The 23,339-nt window shown below is 45.8% G+C and overlaps 1 protein-coding gene across 4 annotated transcripts in view; it reads right to left on the bottom strand.

The window, feature by feature from the left end:
- SPATA13 (spermatogenesis associated 13) overlaps nt 1-23,339 on the bottom strand; it is a 152,065-nt gene that overhangs the window by 68,280 nt on the left and 60,446 nt on the right. For 3 of the 4 annotated variants that reach the window (XM_009191642.4, XM_031655764.1, XM_031655765.1), the window contains one exon: nt 17,665-19,416. The exons of the other annotated variant lie outside the window; for it this stretch is intronic. In XM_009191642.4, the coding sequence (XP_009189906.2) occupies nt 17,665-19,305 (1,641 nt within the window). In that variant the 5' untranslated portion in view covers nt 19,306-19,416. Of the gene's footprint in view, nt 1-17,664; nt 19,417-23,339 lie in introns of those variants that run through there. 4 annotated transcript variants of the gene reach the window in all.

The raw sequence follows: 23,339 nt of genomic DNA, 5'->3' as shown, positions 1-23,339 counted from the left end.
CTGTCTAAGCTGCCTTTGGCTTTCGTAGCCCTCAATGGGGTGTGTGTGTTGCAAGGGAAGTGAATTATCCCGGCACGCGGGGAGGTGCCCCATAAACGGGGCCTGCCACCAGGCGGGCTTCCTGGTCCTCCACCCCCTGGCTCTTTCCACCGGTCCAGGCATGGCTCCGTGCATCACTCAGGCAGGCTGAGGAACAACCACCGCGAGGGGAGGCGCTCCTGTAAGAGCCCAGTTACCCATGCAAAGTGGAGGAGAGGAGGGATGGCCTCTGACCCACTTCAAAACTAAGTAAATGGCAAAACGCCCTGCATTGCACTGAGTGACGCCGTCTCACGAATGTGCCTGTTCAAGGTGGCTCTGCTGCACCCCTCACAGTTTCCGCTACTTTAGGGACCATCTTGGGAAGGGGAAGACAGGGTTATTAAGTTGTCCCTTCTTTCCTCAGGCCTGGCTCTTAGGACAGGGCCTGGGCCAGAAACAGACCAGGCACGATACCGGAAGTAGAAACATTTACTGGATTACTCTTTCTGTGGCCTGTAGGTAAAAATTAATAATAACTCTGGGCTACATTCTTACAAATGTGCTGCATTTTTTTACTAGGATGTTAGGTTTTAACCTGTAAGAATCTTCAGTGGTTGGTGGAATTCTGACAGCAAATGAAGCACAAGTGACTAAGCTAAACTTTTCTAACTACTACGGAATGGGGTTACGTGCATGTCAGTAATCGTGACATCATTTAAAGAGTCTCCAAAAAACAACAACAACAAAAAATAAGCAACTATTATAACCCAGAAAACTGTGGTCTTGTCCCTTGGATTCAGGAAACAGTTTGGTCATTTGTTAAACATTTTCAAACAATGAATGTTTATCTCCCTTGAAGTAGGAGAGGAGCATGGTGGTGATATTAGATACTTCAATTGTCCTTGAATGTGTTACATGGATGATAAAAGATGCTGAAAACACAGCTGGTGACCCTACGGCCTTGTATCTAACCTGTTTTATAGACTGATATGGTAGTTTATTTAAAAATGCAAATATACGGAAGTTCATGGAGAACACTTACTTTAATACTATGAGCCCAGTTCCACGAGCATTAAAAACACTAGTACTTAAGAAAAATGTAATCACTAGTGAAGTCTTAGAATACAAGATGGAGAAATCAGTGTAGCTGAACTCCTCTTCAGTTTAAAGAAAGGAAGGAACTCCACATGACAGTGACAAACTCCATCCCGGCCCCTGTGATCATGTCCTGTGCCCCTCACCTCACCTGCCTCCCTCACTCACATCACAGACACGTGTCACCACCCTCATCCCAAAACCATCACTCCCAGGCTGATGGTTTTCCCCTGAGCCTCAATAATAATTATTCAAGGGAGTTCTGTTTTTTAGGCTCAAGTACAACATCCAGACCATCCTGCCATCTCAAAATCAATAGTAACAGGATGCTGAAACTGACATCCAGGTGGAGAAAACAAACTGGTAGGCTGCATTTTTTTTTTTTTTTTTAAAGACAGGGTCTCACTCTGTCATCAGGCTGCAGTGCAGTGGCACAATCACGGCTCACTGCAGCCTCAATCTTCAGGGCTCAAGTGATCCTTCTGCTTGGCTAATTTTTGTATTTTTAGCAGAGATAGGGTTTTGCCATGCTGGTCAGGCTGGTCTTGAACTCTTGAGCTCAAGTGATCCACCTGCTTCAGACTCCCAAAGTGCTGAGATTACAGGTGTGAGACACCATACCTGGCCATAGGTTGCAATTTTATGCCTGGACTAATTAAGAGTAAAGAGACAGTTTAAAGCCATCATATTATGAAATAAATGCACATAATGACCACATCTTAAAACACGTTTCATCTCTGAAATACATGCTGAAGAATATAGAGGTCTACTTTCAAACTTGTTATTTTCAATGAGTGAAAAAACATGATTTTATAAAAATGAACTTACTTTCCTCTTTGGAAATTAAACTTATTGACTGAGGAGGACTTAGTATTTCAAGAGTAATAACCATATGTTAGCTCTGAATATGTTAGCAACCTGTTGTCTTTCTCTTTTTTTTTGGGGGGGGTGGCAAGGTCTCTATCTGACAACCAGGCTGGAGTGCAGTGGCGCAATCTCAGCTCACTGCAACCCCCACCTCCTAGGCTCAGGTGATCCTCCTACCTCAGCCTCCCGAGTAGGTGGGACTAGAGGTACGCACCACCACATCTGGCTAATTTTTCTATTTTTAGCAGAGACAGAGTTTTGCCATGTTGCCCAGGCTGGTCTTAAACTCCTGGGTTCAAGGGATCCACCCACCTCAGCCTCCCAAAGTGTTGGGATTACAGGTGTGAGCCATCATACCCAGACTGTTGTTTATCTTTCTTTATAATGTCATACTCTCCTGTCCCTGGCCTCCATCCCACAATATAAATAAACTTACTTTCATTTAATTACTGATTGAGGACCACTAAGTATTTCAAAATCAGTGACCATGTTTCAGATAAGGGAGTCAGCCATCCTGTCCCTATCTCCTCCATCATCTCCTGAAATCCTGCGCCACTCTACAAACAAATTAGTTGCAATTTTCCTCGCCCCATTCTCAACAATCCTGTTCTGAAGGTGTCTTACTTAGTCTCAGATACATGAGGAACAAGGTAATGGGTCCTTGCCAACAATAAGCTTCTATACTTTTATTAATTATACACGACTGTATCACACCTGCTTTAAACTCATAAGAGTCCAGGGCCTCCCTGAGCAGGTAAACACCCACCTCTGATGTGCTGTGCACCACAGACACTCGGGCCACGTGGACCCTCTGCACAGAGGAGCCATCACAAAGGAAAGGCAAGATCGCAAGGAGCACCCGTAGTGCTTCTTTTTTATTTTCACTGAGGAATACAAGAATCTAATGTGTTCTGCTGCCAAATATTTCCAGTAGGTTTAATTCAAAACTTGGCAGTTAAAGAATTACAGGTGAAAAATTTATACCACAAAGAGTAAAAATGCAAAGCCAAATGTACAAGGTATCCTCACGGTAAACATGTGAAAAGCATATCATATACATTAAACAGTGAGGCTGTAATCCTTCGCCTGGTCACAAACTGTAAACAAGGCTTCAGCCGCCTGTCCCCTACCTGTGGCACTGACCTACTAAACATGGCACCGCTCTGGCCCTGGAGTCACCCTGCAGTCCAAGGTGGCTTTCTTTCCTGTATCACCCAGTGAACTCCCAAAACAAATCGCCAGAAAATGGACTGAAGCACCTTAGCAGAGCTAGCCCATCCCAACCAGCCAAAACATTCCCACTAAAACATCGAGGAGAGGCTGGGGACAGCGGCTCACACCTGTAATCCCAGTACTCTGGGAGGCCGAGGTGGGCGAATCACTTGAGGTCAGGAGTTCGAGACCAGCCTGGCCAACATGGCGAAACCCTGTCCCTACTAAAAATATAAAAACTAGTCGGGAATGGTGGTGCACACCTGTAATCCCAGCTGCTCAAGAGGCACAAGAATCACTTGAACCCGGGAGGCGAAGATTGCAGTGAGCCGAGATTATGCCACTGCACTCCAGTCTGGGAGACAGAGCAAGACTCTGTCAAGGAGAAGAACTGGTTTGGGCTGGAACTTGTGCAGTAGGAAGTGACCCAAGCTCAGTGGCGAGAATGGTACACATGGAGTCACAAGAGAAAGTGGGACGTAAATTTATCGACCATGATACCAGCATTTGAAACATGCCCTTAACCTACGGTACATCATTTAATTTTGCATGTGTGGTAAAAAATATATATATTTTATATATTTAATATATTGTATATTATATATTTAATATATTATATATAATATATATTTACATACTATATATTTAATATATCATATATTTACATTCTATATATTTAATATATTATATATAATATATATTATATAAACATATGTTTATATATATTTACATATGTAAACAAAATATATATATAAAAAATGTCTACTATTTTGACTACTTTTTAAAAATTGTAACATGGGGGTCTGGTTATGTTGCCCAGGCTGGTCTCAGACTCTTGGCCTCAAGTGATCTGCCCATCTTGGCTTCCTGAGTAGCTTGAGATTACAGGTATGTGCCCCTGCACCCAGCTCCATTTTAATTATTGTTAGGTGTAGGAGTCAGTGGGATTAAGTACATTCACACTGTTATGTAATTATCACCACCATCCATCTCCAGAACTTTTTCATCTCTCCCAAATGTATCTCTGTATCCATTAAATACTCTCTTCCCCCTCAGCTCCTGGCAATGACTACTTTCCGTCTCTATGAATTTGACTACTCTACGGATCTCCTATGAGCGGAATCATACAGTATTTATTGTTTTGTGATTGGCTGATTTCACTTAGCATAACGTCCTCAAGGTTCAGCCACGCTGTAGCATGTTTTATTTTGTTTTGTTTTGAGATGGAGTCTTACTCTGTCGCCAGTGCTTGGAGTGCAGTGGTGTGATCTCGGCTCACTGCAACCTCTGTCTCCTGGGTTCAAGAGATTTCCTGCCTCAGCCTCTGCCTCCCAAGTAGCTGGGACTACAGGCACCTACCATTACGCCCAGCTAATTTTTTGTATTTTTAGTAGAAACGGGGTTTCACCACATTGGCCAGGCTGGTCTCGAACTCCTGACCTCATGATTCACCAGCCTCAACCTCCAAAAGTGCTGGGATTACAGACGTGAGCCACCATGCCTAGCCTGCAGCATGTCTGCTAAGGCATAAATGATATTCCACAGCGTGTGTACGCACTATGCTTTTTATCCATTTGTCCATCAGCGGACACTCGGGCTGTTTCCTTGTTTTGCCTCTTATGAATAGTGCTGCTATGAACACGGGTGCCTACATACCTGCCTGAGTCCTGTTTTCAATTCTCTTGGGCATATACCCAGAAATGGAACTGCTGGATCAGACAGTAATTCTACGCTTAACTTTGGAGGAATCAGCACACTGTTTCTCACAGTGGCTGTACCATCATTTTATACTCCCCCAATTTCTCCATATCTTTGTGAACACTTGTTTTTTTTTTATAGTAGCCACTCTTAATGGGTGTGAAGTGGTATCTAACATGGTTTAAATTTGCATTTCCCTAATGATTAGTGACACTGAAGATGTTTTCATATACTTTATCATTTGCATATATATACATATACACACACACACACACATATATATATATGTATTTTTTTTTTTTTCAGATGGAGTCTCTGTCACCCAGGCTGGGGTGCAGTGGTGCAATCTTGGCTCACTGCAACCTCCGCCGCCTGGGTTCAAGCGATTCTCCTGCCTCAGCAGCCTCCCTGAGTAGCTGGGACTACAGGTGCACACCACCACGCCCAGCTAATGTTTTTTTGTATTTTTAGTAGAGACAAGGTTTCACCATGTTGTCCAGGCTGGTCTCGAACTCCTGACCTCAGGTGATCCGCCCGCCTCACCTGCATATCTTCTTTAGAGAAATGTCTATTCAAGTCCTTTGCCCATTTTTTAAATGGGGCTGTGTTTTTTGTTGTTGTTGAAGATATCATTTAATTTAAAAGCTCTCTGAAGTAGATGCATTTAATTCTATTTTACAGATAAGAAAGATTAAGTGATTCCTCAAGAGATGAGGAGGCTAGTAAATGGTGAGAAAGTCTGCATGCCACATTGCAAAGCAGATGCTGATTCTAGGCCTCCTTCCCCATTTGGAGACCGAGCTACAGGCCCGGCCCCACCCCTCACTAGTTATGTGACAGTCCTTGAACTTTTCCAAGCCTCAGTTTACTCATCTGTTAAAGCAAATACAAAAATCACCTATGTCACAGGTGGCTGGGAAAATCGAATGCAACAGTGTTGCACAATGGAACTTTGTTCACTGAAAAGGCATCATATCAATCTGTTATTATTGATATTCTTATTTTCAAGAAACAGTTACTTTGTAAAATCCTAAATGAGTTGGTAAAAATTCCAGTTCTCAGTAGCGGATGGAGCAATTGCTAGACTTACACTCCTCAACATATTTCAGACCAAATTCTTTGATTTGAGACAGGGTTTCACTCTGTCACCCAGGCTGGAGTGACGTGGTGCAACCACAACTCACTGTGGCCTCAATCTCCCAGGCTCAAGCAATCCTACCACCGTGGCCTCCTGAGTAGCTGGGACCACAGGCGTGCACCACCACCCTGGCTAACTTTTTATTTTTGTTAGAGACAAGGTCTCACTATGCTGTCCAGGCTGGTCTCGAGCCCCTGAGTTCAAGTGATCCTCCAGCCTTGACCTCCCAAAGTTCTAGGATTTTAGGTACGAGCCACCACGTCAGCCAGACAAATTCTTCATCGCACCACTTCTTGCTTGAAAAGTTTTTATTTCATTTTTTGCCAGAGGGAATTTTTGTCTGTAGAAACATACATTCAAGTTATAATACTGTTCAATTAAAAAAAAAAAAAAGATTAAAAGCAATCTTTCTCTTTTCCTGGCTTGCCTCCCTGGCTTAAACCACAGCACCGCTCTATTCTGAAGTACAGGACACTTTATACCTAGAGGAGCCTCAGCCTGGACAGCCAGTCTCAAAGTTTGCGCTGACAAAAGTCGTTTTCCTGAGTTGATTGCTGATAGTCCAAATTGTTGGGTCTAAACCTCAGGGACTCTAATTCAGTAGCTTTGGGTGAGGCTCAGAAATCTGTAGCTTTGGTTTGTACCTCAGGGCGGGGTCTCTGCTCTGACTATAACTTAGAAGTATATTATTTGCAAAGTTTAACTGGTCTGTACTGAAATGTCTGACCAAAGGAAGTAATTTTAATTATAACAATGATTTATGTTATAAAAGCTACTATTTACCGGATTTACCATGTTCCAAGGCACTGTGGTAAGTACCTTATATGCATTATTTCATTTAATTCTGGCAGGACTATTACCCCAATTTTTAAAGAAGTTGAGGCTTAAGTAGGTCAACTGTCTTTCTTAAGAACATACTGCTAGTTAGCAATAAAACTAGGACAGACCTCAGCAGAACAAGGCCCAACTACTTTACACCATCCAGCTTCCTGACCACTCAAGTTGGGAATGGCTAGCTGGCAGCCATGTGGACCCTGGTATCCTAGAAAGTTACTAGATCAGTGCAGGGCAGCAAGCAGCTGTGAGTGCTATATCCTCTCCAACCCACAGGACCCCTCTGTCTACTCTCACCCCAGCTGACTCCCTGAAGTCCATCCCAGAGTATTGCAAATGGTGGTTTTGTCCCCAGACTGTTGGAAGTACAAGAAACAGGTAATGTTCAGTTTATACAGTGACTTGTGGCAATGGGTACTCCGACCCCCACCAACAAAACCTATGTCATTCCTTCTAATCATCATCACGGCAGACACAACTAAATCAATCGGTGTCACCAAGCCAGGCTGAAAGCAATTCCACCCTGGGCGCTCTTTGATGTTAATTGTTATAGAGAGGTTCAAGAAGAGAAATATAGAAGAGGAGAAAAACATACACTGAAATCAGTTTCTTAGTCATCAAGCTAAAATTCTCCGCCTGGAGGATATGGAAATGTACCTTTCTGTATTGAGTACTTCAGTAAGGCCTAATTACACCCTCCTATCCACAAATTAAAACGAGGTTCTAATCAAGAAAACATTGAAGAATATACCATGATATTGGTTCCCATCATAGCTTAAACATCAGGAAGCTTAACACACATAGCATTAATAAGATGCAGTACATCCTGACAGGTTGATTGCAAGTGGTTATTGTGGTAATTTCTATAAAAGCTGGCATTTAGTCTCTTGTGCAGGTATGGGGTATGATTCTGTCTCCCTCCCCCCTTATTTTTAACGAGAAAATCCTATTTAATGGCATTTCACTAGAGAAACTATTCTAGAAATGAGCCACTGGAAAGTTCAAAACTACAGGTATACGATAATTTTATTTAGATTCTGCATTTGTAGAAATAATCTTATCAGTGTTTTTTTCTTTTAAGTGTATGAAGCTCTGTAGCCTGTCAGCAGTGCTGCGTGACACTCGGGATTCTGTAGCTTTGGCCTGCATCTCAGGGGGTCTTCACTCTGGCTACAACTTCAGAAGTACACAGTTTGCAAGTTTTAACTAGTTTGTACTGAAATGCCTGACTCAAATGTTGAGCACCATTTCAGAAATACTTTGAAACTTTCCACTGAAAAACAGGTAATAAGGAGCATAAACATTTTCAGAGCAAACGGAAACTTCTTTTTTTACAAACTGACTTAGAAAATGACTCAATTGTTAAAGTAAAAAGCTACTTTCACATTTAGACTCATGATCTGAATTTCTATGATTTAGTATTTCTGCAGGAGATCCTTTTTCTCTTTCATATTTTTCTCCAGCAAAAAGAAACAAAACAAGCTAAAAACATTCTGGGAAAAACTGAACATAAACTAGCACCAAGACGACTCACAGAAGGCACACGGATTCTCTTCACATCACACTAAAAAGCCCCCTGTCAGAGAAGATGTCTGTTGTATGTCTACCTTAGGCATACTATTTAGGAAATATCATAAAACACTAGCTGTCACAGCAGGGCAGATGTCCCTGTAACAACATGTTCAATTCATTAGAAAAATATTTTTTGAAAGCACAGATAATATCATATTTAAAAATCTTTCCAACTCTAATTTTGTGATTCAAATTCTCGAACGTTTTTGTCAGAGAGAAATGAATGAGAACCCAGAGGAACACGGAAACTTATATTCTCTGTAGTACAAAAAGCACAGGCAGCTGAATAAACGGAGGCTGGATAACCAGATGTTCATATATTAAAAAATGAAACTTCCTATTACACACAAGAACAACTAAACATGGTGCATATACCTAAATGTAAGAGCTAAAATGATAAAACTTCCAGAAAATAACACAGGAGAAAATCTTTGTAATCTTAAGAGTTCTTAGATCTACAGAAAACTATAAAAATTTGGTAACTGAATTTTCATCAAAACTAGACTTTGACGCTTTAAAAAATATTATAAAATTGGGCTGAGAGAGGTGGCTCATGCCTGTAATCCCAGCACTTTGGGAGGCCAAGGCAGGCAGACCGCTTGAGCTCAGGAGTTCGAGCCCAGCCCGGGCAGCATGGCAAAACAATACAATTAACCAGGCATGGTGGTGTGTGTCTGTAGTCCCAGCTACTGGGTTGGGGTGGTGCTGAGGCAGGAGGATTGCTTGACCTTGGGAGGCTGAGGCTGCAGCAAGCTGTGACTGCACCATCGTACTCCAGCCTGGGCAAGAGAGTGAGACCCTGTCTCAAAAAAGAAAAGTATTAAAAAATTTAAAAGACAAGCCAGATTGTGAGAAAATACTTGCAATTCGTATTAATTTGATGTGTCAACTTGATTGGGTGCAAGAATCCCCAGAGAGCTGATAAAGCATTATTTCTGGGTGTGTTTGCGAGGGTGTTTCCAGAAAAGACTGGCGTTGGAATCAGTCATCAGTAGAGTAAGTAAAGAAGATTTGCCCTCAAGGATGTGGGTAGGCATCTACAATCCCTTGAGGGGTCAAATAGGACCAAAAGGCCAGGCATCCCCTCCTCTCCTGGCAGACATCCACCTTCTCCTGCCCAGGAACACCAAAGCTCCTGGCTCTTGGGCCTTCGGACTCCCTGACTCACACCAGCACTCCACCGCACCACCTTGTCCTCGGGTTTCCAGGCTCACGCTGAACTACACGTCCGGCTTCCTGGTTCTCCAGGCTGCAGATGGCAGATCTTGGTACTTGGCCTTAGTCGCACCAGCTGATTTTCATATGTATCCTATTGGTTCTCATCCTCTAGAGAACTCTGAATAATCATATTATCTGATAAAGGACAGGTAGCCAGGAAATATAAAGAAACCTTAACTGCTCAATAAGAGGATGACAAAGAATGCAATGAAATGATGAGCAAAAGATCTGAATGGGCACTTCACTAAATCAGATTACGTGAATGGCTAATAACCCCACGAAACGATGTTCAACATCATTAGTCATTAGGGAAATGCTAATGAAAGCTAAAATGAAATACCACTCTGCACCCACTGGAATAGCTAGAATACTGACAATACCAAGTACTGGCAAGGATGAGGAGAAACTGGAACCCTTACACGGTGCTGCTGAGAATCTAAAATGGTGCAGTCATTTTGGAAAGCAGCTTGGCAGCTGCTCAGACAGTTTAACACAGAGTTGTCACAGGACCTAGCAATTCCACCCCTAGGCATCCACCCAAGAGAAAGGAAGCATATTTCCACCCAAGGACTTGTATGTAAGTATTCACAGCATTACTCGCAAGAGTGAAAAGGCAGAAACAACCCGTCTCCATCGACAAATGAATGGATAACAAAGTGTGGTCTAGAGAGCCACGCACTGGAATATTACACAGCCTTAACAAGGAAGGAAGCACCAATCATGCTCCGTGGACAAACCTTGAAAACAAGGTTTTGCTCAGTGAAAGAAGCCGGTCACAAAAGACCACATATTACAGGATTCTATTTCTATGAAACGTCCAGAAAAGTAAAATCATAGACACAAAACACAGATCTGAGGCAGGGGCTAGGAACAGAAAGTGACTGTAAACGGCACAAGGCTTCTTTCTGGGGTGGTGAAAACGTGTTAAAATTGGTCTGTGGTCAGACTGGATTAAGAAAATGTGGCACATATACACCATGGGATACTATGCAGCCATAAAAAAGGATGAGTTCGTGTCCTTTGTAGGGACGTGGATGCAGCTAGAAACCATCATTCTCAGCAAACTATCGCAAGGACAGAAAACCAAACACCGCATGTTCTCGCTCATAGGTGGGAACTGAACAATGAGATCACTTGGTCACAGGAAGGGGGACATCATGCACCGGGGCCTGTTGTGGGGAGTGGAAAGGGGGGAGGGATAGCATTAGGAGATATACCTAATGTAAATGACAAGTTAATGGGTGCAGCACACCAACATGGCACATGTATACATATGTAACAAACCTGCACGTTGTGCACATGTACCCTAGAACTTAAAGTATAATAATAATAATAATAAAAAAGAAATGAATCCAAAAAAAAAAAAAAAAAGGAAAAAAAAATTAGTCTGTGGTGATGGCTGCAGAGCTCCATAAACATATAAAAATCACCGAATTGTTCGCTTAGTAAAAGGTGTAGACACAAAGCCCATCAGCTGTGGCCTGGTCTTGGGTGGGAGCAGGGACTGACTGTAAAAGGCGTGGGGAAGCCTTCTGAGGGGAGCCAAGTGTTCTTTAGCTGGACGGTGGGGGTGGCTGCACACTCTACATTTTCTAAAAACCATCAAACCGCATACCTACAACCGGAGAGTTGATGTTGTGCAAATTAGAGTTCTCTACAGAGCTGGTCTGATTAACCTCAGCCACGGAACGTCCCTCCGTGTCCCTGCTCTGACAATGTCACTGGCTTTCCACCACTTACAGGGTAAAGCCCAAATTCACAGCTGTAAGCGAGGCTCTTCCTAATGATGTCCGGACCTACCTGCTTAACCTTACCTCCCTCCTCTCCACCCAGCCACCCTGTACAGAAGTTCTGCAAGCCATCTGCAGCTCCCTGACCAAATAGATGCATCACTTTGCTAGAAACTCATATGCAAAGCCCCGTGCTAAGTCCACACATCACCTCAGCTAATCTTCACAACAGTCCTATGTGGTCAGGATGCTCATCACCCACAGTTTACAGGTGAGGAAAATGAGATTTAGAAAAGGTCGAGAACTAGTAAGCAGCAGAGCTGAGTTCAGAGGTGGGCATCCCCCTCCTGTTCCACACTCCTCCCACCAGCCTGGAAGTCCAGTGCCCTTCTGCAACTGCTGCCCGAGGCACTGAAGACCCCACTCCACTGTCCCCAATTCTGCCACTTTCCAGCCAGGGTTCTTAATTCTGCCACCTTTGGGGCTCCTGTGGCACTCAGTGCATTCGCACAAGGAGCCCTTCCCACTACATCATAACGACCTGCACACATTCCTGTCACCAGCTGGACTCCGAACCCATTAGAGCACAGACAGCGTCTTTTTGTTTCAATCTCTTCTGTTCACATAGCAGGTGTTGAGTGGTGAGGTACATGACGATTCCTTATGCACTGCTTGAATTTTGCTTAATGATTCCATCTTAACTTGGATTATTTCTCTATATCAAACCAAATTACATTACTTCCTGCTCTCTCCAATCACAGAATATCTCTGCACACATGTGCAACCTACTGTACCCCTCACTGAAATGCCCCTGTCCTCTCTATAATCATCTGTAGAAATCCTCCTTCTTCAGATCAGATTCAGTCACCCTTATGAAGCCTTCCTTGATTTGGTACATGGGTGAGCACTGCAAGTCCTCTGAAACCCATAGCATTTTGCTTTTACCACTTTTATGGAATTTAATCCATCAAGTTCTCCTATGTTTTAGGTGTATCTGGGCACAGGTAGAACCTCCTTGGCATCACCACATTCCCTACAGAGTCATACCTAACTGGTCTCTTATATCTGACATGTATTCAACAAATTTGGTTGGGTACATAGTTGCATTAAAATATACATGTTGGATTATGCAGGAAATTTTTTTTTTAAGTAGCATGATGTCAAATTAACTGTTTGAAGAATTTCTCCATCCCCTGTTCAGACTGTAATTGTAATTCAGTGTTATATTGAAAAAAGAGTCCTGGAAAGAACCTACCTGAACGTCCCTGTCTTAAAAAGCCATGCCAATCTAGGATGGAAAAACCATCTAAACAGCGGTAACCACACAGTGGCAGTCAGTGTCAAAGGGTGGGCTAAGTGTTTAACATCCATAATTTCATTGGCTCTTACCATCCCCAGGGGCAGACGAAGTTACTCCGTATTCTACCCTTGAGAAGACCCGTGCCAGGAGAAGTTCAACAGTTTGCCCCGGTTGCCGGGGATCTTTTAATAAGAGAGCCAGGGTCCCAACTCAACTAGAAACATGTGCCAGGAGACTGTAGCTTACCAGAGCTCCCTGGAGAGGGGTCCAACTGGTTGTCATTTAAGAGTTTTTTCCATGGCATATTTAGCACTACATGAAACACTGACTCTGCTGCCTGAGTTTCCATTCACTAAGGAAGCGGTTTCTCCTTGTAAGCCGGTAGGAGAAGCAGCATGAACGCTCCAAACTCCTAGGCAACACCTTCAAAAGGCAAAGGGCAGCACTGTCAACAAGTAAATGTAACCTGTAACTTAAAACAGGTCACAAGCTTAAGGACTTGTTCAACAAACCGCTGCTCTTAAAGCTGACCACTAGGTGGCAGGAGCACAGCATGCTTTGTAAATTAAAGCGGCAGGGCATTTTCCCAGCTCTTTTTCACAGCAATACACACACAATCTTGTTAAACTGCTTAAAATTTTTCAGCGATTATTTTGTTATTTTTAGGGTAGGATGATATAAATAAGTGGTTCGAAATAGAAATTATTCTCCCTATCGAAAAGTACATTACAATATTTTAAATAACACCATAATATATTTACAACCTTTTCATATTCAATAACACAGTTTAAATTTGCTTTAATCCTGTAAGTAGAACCATACACTGTTAATGAGCTGAATAAACAAATATACTGTATATTGAAATATAGTAAAGACCGAAATTTAATTTTGTAATGCCATAAAATAGACAAAAACTGCTTTTAACTCATGAAGGTTGGAATTCTTGCGTTTCATACTTTTTCTATTTGTTTCCCTTAGTTTGTATTTTGTTTCTCAAAGCCAAAATAAAAAAGGTTTCAGGTTCTACTTCACAAGCACTTCTCTACAAGTAACACCGAACATTCTCAATGTAAGATGCAATGTATAAGTTATGGGTAAAGCCATAACGGTACTTTCTCTTTGTGACATATATGTTAAGAGTACAGGCTGAGTGCAGTGGCTCACGCCTATAATCCCAGCACTTTGGGAGACCCAGGCAGGCGAAACACGAGGTCAGGAGATTGAGACCATCCTGACTAACATGGTGAAACCCTGCCTCTACTAAAAAAATAGAAAAAATCAGCCGGGCATGGTGGCGGCACCTGTAGTCCTGTGCCATCTCGAGGCTGAGGCAGGAGAATGGCGGACCTGGGAGGCAGAGCTTGCAGTGAGCCGAGATCACTCCACTGCACTCCCTAGCCTGAGTTTACAGGAGTGAGACTCCGGCCCTCAAAAAAAAAAAAAAAAAAAAAAAAAAAAAAGAGTACGAGAGAGGTGAGAGAAACCCTAGCTCTACAAAAAATACAAAAAAATTAGTTGGGCATGGTGGCGAGTGCCTGTAATCCTAGCTACTGGGGAGGCTGAGGCAGGAGAATCACTTGAACCTGGCAGATGGAGGTTGCAGTGAGCTGGGATGCACCACTGCACTCCAGTCTGGCGACAGAGTGAGTGAAACTCCGCCTTGAGAAAATAAATAAAAGTACAAGAGGAAGCTTTATGTGCTATATAAGAATTTTGAGGCTGGGCGCAGGCTCACTGCCTCCATAATCCCAGCACTCTTCACAATCACTCTGAGTTCTGCTCCTATAACCTGACCAACATGGCAAAACCCTGTCTCTACTAAAAATACAAAAATTAACCAGGCATGTTAGTACATGTTTGTAATCTCAGCTACTTGGGAGGCCGAGACGTGAGAATTGCTTAAACTCAGGAGGCGAAGGTTGCAGTGAGCCGAGATCACACCACTGCAGCACTCCAGCCTGGGTAACTGAATGAGACTCTGTCTCAAAAAAAAAAAAAAAAAAGAATTTTGAAGAAATGAATGCAACTGAAAAATGTGATAATATCTGGAGGCAAATCTGTAGAATTATCAACATGTGTGCACCTTTAATAAATTGAATTTCAATATAATTGTTCTGCTTTCTATCTTTGGTGATCTTCCGTGGGTAGAAATTAAATTTGATATAACTAAAAATAGCAAATATACATATAAAACCATAAAATGGTCAAAATCACCCTGGCAAGTAACTACACACTAGTTCACACATATTCACTTAACAGGTTCTCAGGAATAAAATATTTCAATGATTTTTTAAAAAATAATTTTGTCAAGCAGAATATAAAATCGAATCTTTAACATAAAAAACCCTCCAGACATATACAAATCCTTTTTTAGTGAGGGGAGGTTCCCACCTACGAGGGGGGCAGGCAGGCTGTTTAGTGGAAGGAATGTTACCCTTCATCTCACCCAGGAAAGAGTGAAGTTTGGTCAGTTGTACAAACTGGAGCCGGCAGAACTGGAATTCCTTCCTAAATCTGGCAACTACTCCTGTGTCCTCACCACTGCTCCACAGGCTCAAATATGCGAATGAACAGACAGTTCTCAATATTCAAGACCTCTCAACTAAACTGGTGAACTCTCCACAGGAATCTCAGGTAACAATGTGCAGTCTCACTTCTCTGGCTGCCCAGGGAACCTCCAGACTAATCTCGATCTGAAAGCACTCTGTAAAAGTCCTACTTTCTAGGTCTTTCTACAAAAGTTCCACTAACCAGGTCTGTCTGTATAGCAATGGTCAAGATGGACAGTGCAGAGGCTGTCCTGGCTTCTGAGTTTGCAAACTTGGCTATGCAATCATTTATCTGTAGGCACTAAGACAAAACTGAGGTCCTCCCCAGGGATGGGTGGGAAGGAGCATTTGCTAGGGGATTATTCTCTACGGCAAGCACCAATCTATACCTGCAAATCAATCTAGAAATGTCTGTGAAGAATAATCTGCAACATATACACATGAACGCATTTCCCCATCTTCCAGCTATGTAAGGTAATATTACTGAGTGCTTTATAAAGTGAAAATTATAAAGCTGTCCGGATGTTCGACAGAATATGAAAAAACCTGCTGTTGTAACCTTGACAGCTATTAGCTGAGTCAATTCATGAGGTGCTTATGATCTACTCTAAAATACGTACAATCATTCAAAAGCTGACAGGTACCAAACTGCATGTTCCTAATTAATTCCCAGGAAATTAAACAGACCTAGTGATGGTGGTGGGAGGTGGACAGGTACCTAGGTGGGAAGAGGCGGGTCCCCAGTGAAATCCCACCTTCAAGCCAGGGACAGCCTGAAGCCTCAGGGCACAGATGCCAGTTCCAGGTGAAGTCAGCGACCTGGAGTGAGAGCTTCCTTGATGCCTTTCAACCAATCAAGTGCTGCTTTTCCAGGCCTACCCATGGACCAGTCGGCATGCACTTCCTCCATTCTGAGCCCATAAGATCCCCAGACTCAGCCACTCACTGGGACTACCTGCCTGCAGAGAGGAGCAACCCACTCCAGGTTTCCTATCCACTGAGAGCTGTTCGGTCACCCAATAAAGCTCTTTTCAGCCTTGCTCACCCTCCATTTGTCCGCATAACTTCATTTTTCCTGGATGTGGGACCTGCCCAACAGTGGGAGCCAAAGGGGCTGTAACACTTTCCTGGATGGCTCGCCGAGCTGCAGGTGGGAGTTAAAGGGGCTGTAACACATTCCTGGCCAGCTCACCGAGCTACAGGTGGTCACATGCTCCTGGACTGCAGGTGTGAAGAGTGGCAACCCTTCTGGGGACCCAAACCTTGGGATTCCCTCAACCAAAGCTGTAACACTATAATCCTCCCACTTTCCACCAGCACCAGGCAGCTGCCACATGCAAAAGGAAGGGCGGGGCTAGACCAGCCCAAGAGCTGCATGCTGGAGTGGGGCAGTGGGATTAAAGGAGCTGGAACACAGTGGGGTGGAACATGTTCCCCAGAAACACGGCCCCTGCTTGCTGTAATGCAGGTGATGAGAAGAGTTGTGGCCCTTCCGGGAGCCCAGATCAGGACCAGGCTATGACATGCTGTAACACCCTCTTCGGGGCTCTGCAATTCCTGGTATCTCTGAGATTTCACTTGTCACCACATTCCCCTTGTCCACAAGCTGATGCCTGCAGCAGAAGCCAGCTGCAGTACGTCTGTTCCAGCCACAGCCTTGCATGGAGCCGGCACCTGGAGCTGCCTGCCCTGCTGCAATAGCGGACATGCCTGGCTGTGTGCAGAGGCTGGACTCCATGCTCACTCACTCACACACCCCTTGCTGCTCCATCCCTGGTTTGCCCTTGGCAGGCATAGGATCTGGGCTGGCAGTGCAAGCCTCAAGCAGCCTGCTGGGCAGAATGGGTGGGATGAGGCTAACGGGCATGAGCAAAACTCAAGCAGAGGCACTGCCAGTCACAGAGGTTTCCAGCTGGTCAAGTGACACCCAAAGGTGCTGTGATATTAGGAGAGGTAATAGTCTCTTAACAGAAAGAATTTCACTTATATGTACTTTGTGGGAAAGGTTACAGAAACAGCTTAAAATATAAAGAAGAAAGATACAAGTCAGAACTGCATGGAGCAGAACATAGTTTGTTCACAACTTACTTTTTCCCCCCAGAATCTAGTACCTGGTACATGTTCAATAAACATCTTTTGAATGAAAGGTGTGGCAAATGTCATCTCAATGAGTCTCATACATTGTCAAATTTATTTCAAAGGAGATAGAGATTACTTCTGAACTTGGTAAACAGCAACTTGACAACTCCCATTCCCACTAATACTGTAAGGGCAACAAGGTCAGCAGAGGGCCACTGACCATGACAAGTTAGGGACCCAGGGCAACACCTGTGCAGCATGGGAACCTCCAGGTGAGGCCAGAATGCCCCTGTACAAGCTCCCTTCCCGCAGCAGGGTCGCCCACATGAGGGACCTTACCACTGCCCTTACCTCCTCCTCCTCTTCTTCTGGGCTGGCTGCCCCACCGGTGTTCACCAAAAGGTCCTTGCTGCCCTCAACACCACGTGTGGCTTCCACAGGATCCTGCGAGGACACAGGCCCTGGCTCTCTCTGAGCAGACCCTTCTGCCCTTCCTTCACTCTCCTCCGAACTCACGGATGGGGCACTGTGATTGCTGTGACACTTGGCACTTCCTGCCCCGGGGCTCTGAGGGCTCTGGGGCTTGGGTGTGGTGGGCCTTAGAGGGGTGGGAGGCTGCTCAGGGTCAAATGTGAACTGGCTGCCAGCGTTTGGGTCACAGGAGTCTTTGCTCAACACATCCTGGACAATTGGGCTTGGCGAGGAGCTGCCAGCGCAAGCACTGTCGCTTTCCACCGCCCAGGAACTTTTGGCTTCAAGAGGAAATACGGCGGCGTCAGCGTCTACGTGGGGGCCCTTAGAGGTGGCCGAGCCGAAACCAGCGGCCACGGTGCAGGCTGCAGTGGTACCATGCATGACCGCCCCGCCCCGCCTGCTGTCCTGCTCAGTGCTCCTGGAGACGCGGCGGGAGTAGTCGTCATGCAGCCGGCTGTGTGCCTGGAGTCTCAGGCCGGCCTCACCAGGGGACGGGGCCCCACTCCTGGGACTCTCCCTCCTCCAGGCGGCCTCAGTCACATTGCTCACAAGTTTGAAGACTCTGTCAAAGTCCTTGGCCCTTATCGGGCTCCTCCAGCGTTTGGTCCTTCCTGACCCAGGCTTTTGGGAGTCAGTGGAGGAACTGCTTAGGGTCCTCTGTGGCACCTGCGCGTCATGCGCCGTCCTGAGGTCTGCAAGATTGGAGGTGGACTTCCGCTTAAAGGAGCTCTTCTTCAGAAAGGCAAGATTGTCAGTGCTCTTGCTCCTCCTGTAGCCCATGCTGTTGTTTTCAGGATCCCTCACGAGAATCTCACACATGGTGGGCACCTGGCCAGTGGCTGCTGTGGGTGTCGCATGGTTCTGGGGCGCATCCAGCAGGCAGATGCGGCCCAGGCCGTAGGCTCTGCGGAGGCTGCGGGAGCGGTGTGTGCTCCGCTGGAAGGGATCGTCCGTGTCCTCGAGGTCGGAGCCATCCAGTGTGCCCCCCTCTGCTGGCCTGAGGGTACCACACGCTGGTCCCGGTGCTGACGGGGAGCCCCTGCCTGCCTGGGCTCCTGGGACAGCACCATTCAGGATGGGCTTTCCCAGGCCGTGCTCCAAAGCCTCTCCCTTGGAACAGGCATTTGACCCCTCTCGGCTCTGAATTCCTTTCAGGACCGAGGACTTCAGTTTCTTAAAGGATCCCATTTTCCGGAAGGAGGCGAGGGTGTTCCACGTGGAGGAGCTGCCCACCAGCACCACGGAGCGGGGCCGCTCGGGGTGGGCACTCGTCCTCTTCCGACTGGTGGCAAAGAGGCGCACAAGCTTGGCTGGGCTGAGTCTGGCTTCCTGGGTGTCTGTGTCGCCACCAGGGCTGCAGCCACAGACTCCGTTTCCACACGCAAGCGAGGTCACCATCTTGGGGTCTTTCAGGTCCGAGCCTGGACAGGGGGCTGCGGGGCCCGGCCCGAGGCCGTTCGGGGCAGTGGTCATGTTCTCCGGGCAGGGTGACCAGGGCCGCACAGCAGCCTGGGTCATGGCCACGGGCACTGCCGAGTCCGCAGACCGCAGCTCCAGGCCTTCATCTCCAGGAATACCGTCCTGGCACTCACACCTGCCTTGCACATCGGGCTCCTGGGTGACCACGGCCTGCAGCGGAAGACAAAGCGGGCGGTTTAGCCATTTCCCGCGCAGCAGCCCCTCTGCTCAGAGAAGACGACGCACGCTCCAGCACAGGGCTGGCCAGATGAAAGCTACTGCAAACTCGGTTACAACTGTACATTTCCCCTCCATTCACTTCATAAGTTGAAGGAAAGATGCAAATATATAACCCTGGACAGAGAAGGGTAATTATGGACTGTGCCGTGGACATGAACTCACTGGAACCTGTGTAGGTGAGACTAGGAAAAAACTGCTGGAATGAAAATATCTAGGTATCATTCAACGCTATCTTTTCTTCGTATGTGAAATGGAAAAAAAAAATTAGGAAATACCAAAAGAAAACCTCACAACAATTTCAAAAGGTGTGATGTTAAAATGCCAGCCTGTGTTGAATCCAACACACCGAATACTCAAACCAAGTGCTGACACACGCAGGAACAAGTGTGAGCCCCACATGCTGGCAGCTGCCTTCTGTCCAGGAGTTCTGAGATGCTCAAACACTAACTGAGAGCTGCACAGGGCCACCGGGACAGAGGCGGGAAGGACTCGGCCAAGACATGCCAGGGCAGCCTCTGAGAAGGAAACACATTGGTAGGGGTCTTTTTCCAACTGGTCATAGAGTAGAGAGAAGTGAGGATGCTGCTGAAGTATGTTAGAAATTCAGGGTTGGGTGCAGTGGCTCACGCCCGTAATCCTAACACTTTGGGGGTCCGAGGCACATGGATCACCTGAGGTCAGACGTTCGAGACCAGCCTGGCCAACATGGTGAAACCTTATCTCTACTAAAAATACAAAAATCAGCCGGGCGTGGTGACGTGCCCCTCTAATCCCAGCTACTCGGGAGGCTGAAGCAGGAGAATCACTTGAACCCGGGAGACAGGTTGCAGTGAGCCGAGATTGCGCCACTGCACTCCAGCCTGGGCGACAGAGTGAGAGAGACTCCTTCTCAAAAAAAAAAAAAAAAATTCAGAAGAATTCAAATTAAACAAATTCAGCATCCTTTTCCTCTTCCCACGTGCCCTGACAACCACACACTCCTGCACCCACGCCCACCGCACACATCCACTTCCACACCTTCCCCCCATGCCTGTATCCATATCTTTACTCCCACACACCTGTGTCCATACCGTGCCACACACTGCGTTCATGCCCTTCCCCACACACCTGTGTCCATACTTTTCACCCCACACCTGTGTCCATGCCTTCCCCATCATGCACACCTGTGTCCAAGCCCTTCTCACATACCTGTGTCCATGCTCTTCACCCCACACCTGTGTCCATGCCCTTCCCCCACACCTGAGTCTATGCCCTTCCCCCCCCCCCACCTGTGTCCATGCCTTCCCCATTATGCACACCTGGGTCCATGCCCTTCCCCCCATACCTGTGTCCATGCCCTTCCCGCCACACCTGTGTCCATGCCCTTCACCCCACATCTGTGTCCATGCCGTTCCCCCCAAACCTGTGTCCATGCCCTTCACCCCACATCTGTGTCCATGCCTTCCCCATCATGCACACCTGTATCCATGCCCTTCGCCCCACACCTGTGTCCATGCCCTTCCCCCTACACCCATGACCATGCCCTTCGCCCCACACCTGCGTCCATGCCTTCCCCATTATGCACACCTGGGTCCATGCCCTTCACCCTACACCTGGGTCCATGGCCTTCCCCTGAAAAATGAAAATGCTGCTCCCCCTTAACCTTTCCCATCAGGCCAAGATCTGCTCAGTCTTCAAGTGATAGCTTACATGTCTCAGTCCCCCGTTCTCAACAAATAATTACTGGATGAATGAACGATAGATTATGAAAATAACCATAAAAGACTATCAACTTTTCAGCACTTACTATATGTCGGGCCTCTGCACTAAGGTCTTGGAAAACATAATGTCACTGAGGACCCACAGAAACCTAAGAGGTCGCAGAATGACTTGCATTTTGCAGACAACCAGATGGATACTGGAGCAGGTTAGGTCATTTGCCTGGGAGTCCTGCAGCTGTCCCCACAAAGCCCACACTCTTCTCCACTGCAGTAAACTAATGAACAGAGACAGAGGCACAGTGGCCATCTGCAACTCACACATCTGACTCCAATTCCTGGGCCTCACGACCCTGACTGCAAATAAATTCCAAAAATCTTTAGACATCAGTCAAGGCCACAGAGGCCAAAGGCCAGAGAGGAGTAAGAGGAGGACACTGTTTAAAGATGAGAGCAGATCCCGATTTAGCTCACCCCTATGAAGTGCAGAATCTGCCCCATGCAAACAGAAACATCTCTCTTCTGCTCCTACGCCCCAGGTTCTTGATGGGTTCCGTTCTTATCTGTCCCTACATCATTTCCAGTGAGAAGGGATTCCCAGGGACAGCCATAGTTAAACGGTCAAAGAGTTGATTCCATCCAGGACAAGGGAGGCTACGATGACTCAGACCATCAGCCAATTCCATTCATCAGAAGACCGATGCGCTACTTACTATATGCCCTCTGCAGTTCAATGTTCTCATGGAGGAATTAGAGGGCCAGAGGAGCTGTGGGTTACATTTGAATGAGCCACATAAGCAGAGGCTTGAATCATCTCTGCAGTGAGACTGGGTATGAAGCCTGTAACCAGCTGCAAAGTAAGTTCAACATTTGGTATCACCTATGCGCCTTCATGTGCTCTAGAAGGGACAGGGAATTCCGTTGTTTCAGCATTTCAGAATCGTGATATGAATGAGATTGTTTAATCAAAAGGTCAAGTCCAATTCGTGGGCACTGACGTTAAGTCGTAATCATGGTCTTATCATGACTCGCATTGACTACAGAAGAGAAGGCATGATGCCTGCCTTGTAATTCAGGGGATTAGACAGCTTCCTGGCACCACCAGAGGGCGCTATGAGACCTGTTATAACCAAGGAGGAAACAAGGGCCCAAGACATGGGACTTGGCCTAAACTGGGTGCTGTCATATGGCTCCTGAGTCAGTCATTTCAGTGGTCTGCACTTCAGTGCTGTCTACAGAATAAGAGCTACCAAGATTTATGCATATACCCACTTCACGAGCATCTACTGGGTGCAAGTGTCTGTGCGGGTCCCACGAGGAATTCGAGGCCGTGAGAAGGTAATCCTCCATTCTAGATAAGAAACTGGCAAGAGCAAAGCAACAGTTAACAACACCCAGTACAACTGGGAGGCAGTAAATTTGGGGGACCAGGTCTCTGACTGACCCAGGAATGAGGGGTATCTCAGGATATGGGACTTCCAGGGTTGAAGCCAACAAAGTTCCTAGCAAATGGGGATAACTGCTCACTCTACAGTAAGTAGAACAGTGTCTCTGGAAGGACAGCTTAGTGTGATAAATTAGTAAAATCAAGGTGAAAGTGGGTTTAGAAAAGCCTACACACCCCTAGTCTAATAATACCTCATCATTCTTTGAGATGAACTGCAGGTGCCTCCTTACCCAGGAATTCCTTCCTGAGCCCCCTGGAATGAATGAAATCCCTTCCTCTGTGCTTCCACAAGCCTTCAGGCATCTCATCAGATTGTTTTTACCAAAATGGATTATGATGATAGCTTTATAGAGCTGCCTTCAAACAAGAGTGTGCACTCTCTGAGGGTAAGAATGGTGTGCTTTGCACACTTAGATTATTTAACTTCGACGTGAAATCACATCAGTTATCCTGTCTTGTCTAATCCATACCAAGGTAAGAAGTCGTTACAAGCCACTATGTTTTTATAGAGTGAAGAAGTTGAAATTTTCTAACACTCAGAACTTAATTTCCAGGATTTAGATTTCATAAAACACATGCAAAAAATTGGGGTTTCTAATTGGGACAATACGCTTTTTAAAAGACCAGGGACTTAGTATTTTGTTCATGAGCTGAACAACGTGATTGTTGTGTGCTGCTAAGAGTGAAACTGAGTATCATGGAAAAAAAGG

The sequence above is a fragment of the Papio anubis genome, chromosome 15 (assembly GCF_008728515.1).
Source record: "Papio anubis isolate 15944 chromosome 15, Panubis1.0, whole genome shotgun sequence".
In the NCBI taxonomy this organism is placed as follows: Eukaryota; Metazoa; Chordata; class Mammalia; order Primates; family Cercopithecidae; genus Papio; species Papio anubis.
Note: the sequence above shows the minus strand (reverse complement) of the source record. Positions and strands in the feature narration are given on the sequence as shown.